This window comes from Merops nubicus, unplaced genomic scaffold, assembly GCF_000691845.1.
Source record: "Merops nubicus isolate BGI_N331 unplaced genomic scaffold, ASM69184v1 scaffold26026, whole genome shotgun sequence".
NCBI lineage: Eukaryota > Metazoa > Chordata > Aves > Coraciiformes > Meropidae > Merops > Merops nubicus.
The window spans coordinates 2,178-7,924 of record NW_008613385.1 but is presented as its reverse complement, the minus strand read 5'-3'; the positions used below and the strand labels follow the sequence as shown (position 1 = coordinate 7,924).

Genomic DNA, 5,747 nt, shown 5'->3' with positions numbered 1-5,747 from the left:
AGAAATCACGTAAGGAATGAGAAGCTAGTTCCCTTTCCATCCTTTCATCATGGAGCCACAAGATGCAAGTAGTGATTAGGCCTTTAAAAACCTCTGGCATGGCACGAATAGAATTTTTCTGTGCTGGAAAAGAATGCCTTGCAGGGCTGGAATAGTGCAGCCTGTGCTGTAACCCCAGAGGGAGATGGATCTCAAAAATGTCCTGGCATGGTGTCTGAGAAGAAAACACTGTGCAGAAGAGTGTTCTGAGTTGAATTGGTTTGTGGGTAATGGGTAGTTCCTTACTTCATCCAGCAAACCACTCTCCTTTCCTAGCAGATGAGTCTCCTTTTGCTTATCCAGGATTAGTCCTGAGGGTTACACCTCAGTGTGCAGAGTCAGACTCATGTCAGGCAGTGCTTCTAAGAAGCTGTTAGGTTGCATGACAGCTTGCATAGGAGTTTAGAACATAGTAAATGTGACTGAAATGATATCAAGAGGGGAATGGTCTAGAGAGTCCATGCCTTAGACCTGCTGTTCTTGATGGAGTTCTCATGCTTTTTTTGCCATGCATTCTGCAGGGATGGTCTGTGCAATAATTTATACACACTATAACCCACTCTGACCTTCATGCAGAGGGTACTGGGGACATGGCTGACTGCAAATGGCCACTTATCACTCAGTAGTTAAGTCCATATTAGTGTGCTGCTTTGGAAGGTTTGAAATCTCCCTGCAGGTACTGACCTTCGTTTCAATTTGCTTTCAGATTTCAGGAAGGAATATTGTAAATGAAGACATTGCCAAGCTGCTGGCTGGACCAGAAGCTTCAATCAAAGATAGATAAATGGAAGAGAGATGCCTCTTAATATCACGGCCCTCCAGTTACCATAGATTTTTTTTTTTTCACATAGACTTTCTCCCCACTAAGCACAAGGGTATTTGCAAATGCTTCTTGAAAGAGTTAGACTGTCTTGTGGGCACTTATGATGGGTTTGGGGTGCCTTTTCCTCTTCTGTTCTCCCAATCCTCCATTCCCCTTTTCTTTCTTGATATTATTGTTGGTTTTATGCATCAATGATTTTTATGAGCTGCATCAGCAGACCTTTTGCTTTGATGTTACTGCTTTAAATAAACCAACCTGCATCACTAATCTTGAGCCATCATTATATCAGGCATTTTTCCACGTATTATACTCATTAGAAAAATAACAGCAAAGCCAGATTGTGATCTCTCATAGGCTGGCATGAATCAGTGTCACTAGCACTTTACATGTTCCAGGTGATGTACAAAGAGCACACGCCTTCACAAGTGACAACAAAAATACCTCATTTTCTGAATGGGGAAATGCCAATATCCTCATTTTACAGGGCAAAGGAAGGCACACAAAAGACCAGGGGTAGGGCTGGGATCAGCTCCGAATTGCTCTGGAAGCCTAACTCTGTATTTCTCACTCTAAGCTTGTTTGTTGATTTGTTTTTGTTTCAGTGCAGACCAAATCAAATTTGGCATGAGCAGACACTGCAGCTGCTGGAGTTACAGGGCTGTAATACCAGTCTCAGTTAGATCAGAACCAGGAATATTATGCAGAGGGCTAACCTCCTGTGTGGAATCTGGAATGTGATTTTCCTGCAGTCCTTGGGTGGATCCAGGCCACACAGAGCTTGTGTGCACACCAGAACAAAGGTATGATGACAGCACAGGCAGGCAGACAAGGGGAATAGCTTCTCCTGAGCAGCCCACGAGGAGCCAGGGGAACAGCACACTCCTCTGGTGAGCCTGTCAGGAGTTTTCATGGGCTGGAGTCTCAGAAGGGGAATCAGGGAGGGAGAGGAGTCTGTTCTTGTGGATTTGGGGAGCAGGTACCTGAGATAGTGGGGCTGTGGGTTGAAGGGGACTTCATATGAACAGTGTGTCAAGTGGGGATGTCAAAAAATTGGAAATGTTTTGGAAATCAGTTATTCAGTGTTGGAATCGAAGCATTGGAAAGCATTGGAAGGCTGGAGGATTTGAAGTCTTACACAGCTCCTCTAACTGGTTGGGACATTCTGTGGCACCATTCCCAAACCAGGTAACACCTGTGGTCCATGGGGCACAGGAGAAAAGGTCTTTCCTACTGTTGTGAGCATGACAGTGGCTTGTGTTCTTGTGTAAGGGGGAAGGTGGCCAAAGGTTCCCAGCCTTCTCTTTGGGGTTCTGAGGAGAATGGCAGAGGGGGAGGGACTGTGTGTGGGCTTGGTGGCTGAACAGAACTGGGGTGGGGTCTCTGGGATGTTGTGGGTGCTGAAAGTGTGGAGAGGAGTTTGTGTGGAACTACTAGGAGGGAAGATGTGAGGGTGATGCTGTGGTTTCAGTCCTGAAGTGCTTTCAGTCTTAAAGTCTTGCTCTGCTTGCAACTGGTGTTCCCACAACTGGGAATGTGACTGCTCAGGAGCTGGGATGTGCTTCCATGCACACTTCCTATGGGAGTGGAACGTGGAGCACGTCAGTTTTTATAGCTGTTAATTCTCCCTGTTAGTGAGGATGATGTTAAAGAATACATATATTTAGGGCCCTCATTTTAATGCCTTCAAGTATTGAAAATATTAACCACAGAACATAATGGTAGAGTGGAGGTGACCCTTCCTAAGCTATAGCTGGGCACATCTTTATCTTTTTTTGTTTGCTTAGCTCTTCCACTGCTCTCTGGATGGTGTATTGTGATTTGCCTTTACCCTCACTTAAGATTCCCCCCTGCAGAGTGCCCAGGCAGGGCAGACCTGTGGCTGGGTGGAGAAGAGGGGCTGGGGCTGGGCCCAGGAGGAGAGAGCCACGAGGCTGCCTTTGGCTGGGGCTGATTGAAAGCTTTTTTTTTGCACGCCTGCAGGTGCCTAAGGCTGTGCTGGTTATCCCATCAAGGTGGCACAGTCTCAAATAATTGTCATGAATGTCTTTCTGCCTCCCTTTCATGTCTGTGAGTCAAAGGTTGGAGATCTTTATTTGCCAGTTCAAATTGCTTAGCACAGCTCATAGAGACACCAGCACAAAGTGGGGTTGCTCAGACACTCCAGAGGCATTGAAATATTTTGTTTGACTTCTAGGCTGCAAAATAGATTAAGGAGGGGGGGAAAAAAATGAATATGCTTTCTGAAACAAGCACTAGGGCCAGCTTTAGGAGTTCCTCATCCTTGCTTTGAGCCCTGGTTTGAGTTTGGGTAATGGTCAGACAGGCCAAGATAACCCAAACTGATCAAGATGGGAGTCCAAGCTGAGCTTGTGGCCCTTTTTTCTTCAGGAGTGTTGTGTGACTGGGCTGATGATCAGAATGGTGGTTTTCAAAAGCAGTATGTAATTTAATAGGTTAAAATTCTGGCTGAAAGGGACCCAGGTGAGACTCTTGGGTAACCAGTTGTGTTCTCAAACTGTTGAAAAAAAGAGAAAAAGAGAACAGAGTGCAAAACTGGAGAGTTTTGTTTATTTAATACAGAGGAATTATCAAAGTCTGTTTGCCCTTAAATACTGGTGAGAATCTGTTTGTGTCCCTTACATTGTATCTGCCAGTCTGTGGCATTGCCATGAGGTCTGTGGCTGGTACTGCAGGTGGAATTTAGGGGGCTTGGCTTGCAGGGGAGCACTGGGCTGAGGCAGGACCACCCCTGGGTCCCCACTCAGCTGCAGGGTCAGTGCAATTCCAGACAGGTTGGTTTCCCCTCTTTTTCTCTCATCTCAGCCTTTCTTGCCCCAGCATGGGACACTAACCTGCCTCTCATGGGGAGGCAAATTTTTAATATGTGTAGTGTTTTGGTAAAGGTGCTTTGCCTGAGTTATTCCAAGTGATATCCTCACTGTGCTAACAGAATGCTGCATCCTGGTGAGACTTGTGTGCCTCTTGCTTTGCAGGCTCTTGCAGGCTTTGCCTCAGTGTAGTCTCCTGCATTTTCTGAGACATGCATTTTCTGTTCAGCTAGTTAAAATAATAATAATAACCCCTTATATTTTTATAACAGTTAACTCTCAGTGAGTACTCTGGCTCAAGGAGGGCAGAGAAATGCAAGTCTCTTGTAGGGTGATGCATGGACTGCAAGCCCCTGTTGTGTAAAGGGTGTATGGCAGTGACCTTAAATGGGGTTAAAACTGAGACTAGAACTAGAGCCCCCTCTTTCCAGCTCTGTGCACACTCTGCTTCCTCTCAAGACTGAGAGCAGGACTTGTTCCATAAAGCTTGTTTTGTTCTTTGTTGTAACAGAATTAATTTTCATTATTATTGTTACTTCTGCTGTTTGCCATTGTTGTGTAACTCTCCTAACATTTCAGAAATAAAGGAGAATATAATGGAGTTTCAAGTTAAGGTTGATTTTATTTCTTGCTCTTTGGAGGTGCTACCTAAGCTATTAGCCAGCATTAGCTAATTCTTCCCAGGAGCTCTGCACTGCCTTTCATCTCAGAGCATCCTAAAGTGCTTGACAAAGTGCAGGTTGGATGCCTGCATTCCAGTGGTTTCAGTATGGTTTCCACATGGGACATCATCATTTCACTTGGTCATGGGCAAATAAATTTGTCACAGACAAATCTTAGCTCTCCACAAGTGTTTTATAATGAACAGATCTGCAGCTGTAGGTGGAGTTCAAACCATCTATCAGAGATGAAATCTGGCAGCTCCTTCATAGTACATAATCCTGCAAGTCCAGAAGGGAAGATAACATATCCTGCTGGAATACTTAACTGCACAGTTTTATACTTTGCTCCCAGCCCAGATTCCTCTTTTCCTTGCAGAAGTAACACCTTGCAAAGTTCCTGCTGCACATTCTGCTCTTGGAGGGCTTCCACCCACTGAGTAGTATCCCAGCTGGTGTGACAGAGTTCTTCCAGGGACACTGGTGGAAGCAGCTGCTGTTGCTGTGTGGATGGACAGTGCAGGGCATAGGAGCAAGAATCTGAAGGATCAAAGCAGGGTATGAAACTAAAAAGTGGCAAAGAATTGCATTTAGCAAAGTAATATTACTGACCTGCTCTAGTGAAAGTTTTATCTTCTGCCTTACCTGATGGGACATCACACTGCAGCCAGGCTCCTGCCTTTCACACCACCTCTTCACTGGGGGGAATTGCCCTGTGATGGCTGCTTGTGCTCTCTCAGATAACCAGAGGGGGGAAAAAACAACAAAAAACTCACCCAGGTTAAAAGGGTTGGGAGTGGAAGATGGTGAGAAGTGGATGGGGATGGTTCCTTCTCATGGGGCTCTGCTGTTGCTGAGCATGAAGGGTGAGTTCTTGAGCAGGGGCTGTGTAAGATAAAGATCTCACCCAAAGTACACTTTTGGGTGCTGTTGTGGGACTTCACTGGTCAGCCACTGCCAAAACCTCTAAGTGAGATTCTTCACAGTGAGGAGAAGGCAAATGAGAACTACTGAAAAAAAGATAGGCTGGGCAAAGTGAGATCATCCTGGAGCTGGTACCAGCCCCACTGGGAACATCTGACTCAACCCCGTTCTTCTAACATTTAAACTTACTTTTTCTTTTTCCTCCCTGAAGTGCCACAGGCAAACTAGAGCAACATGCTGTAGAAAAACCATAAATTATTCCAGTTATACTGTTGATGTTAGGAGCCAAAGGTGCCACCATGTTGCTGGGCTGAGGTGACACGTGTTGGGTTGGATTACTGTTTATTCTTCAGTGGGAACAAAGTCTGAGATGAATCAGGCTTTTGGTAGCAGTCACTGAACAGTCATCAGGAGACTCCAGTTAGGTGAAAAAGAGACTGAGATTGGAGCAGCCACTCTTCATTCCTCTGGATC

General features: G+C 45.5%; 1 protein-coding gene across 1 annotated transcript in view; it reads left to right on the top strand.

Moving 5' to 3' along the window:
• Positions 1-1,126, top strand: part of MXRA8 (matrix-remodelling associated 8) — a gene marked incomplete at its 5' end in the record, with an annotated part of 12,952 nt that extends 11,826 nt beyond the window's left edge. The window contains one exon of the mRNA XM_008941898.1: positions 746-1,126. Within this exon, the coding sequence (XP_008940146.1) occupies positions 746-771 (26 nt within the window). The remainder of the gene's footprint in view (positions 1-745) is intronic.
• Positions 1,127-5,747: the final 4,621 nt, after the last annotated feature.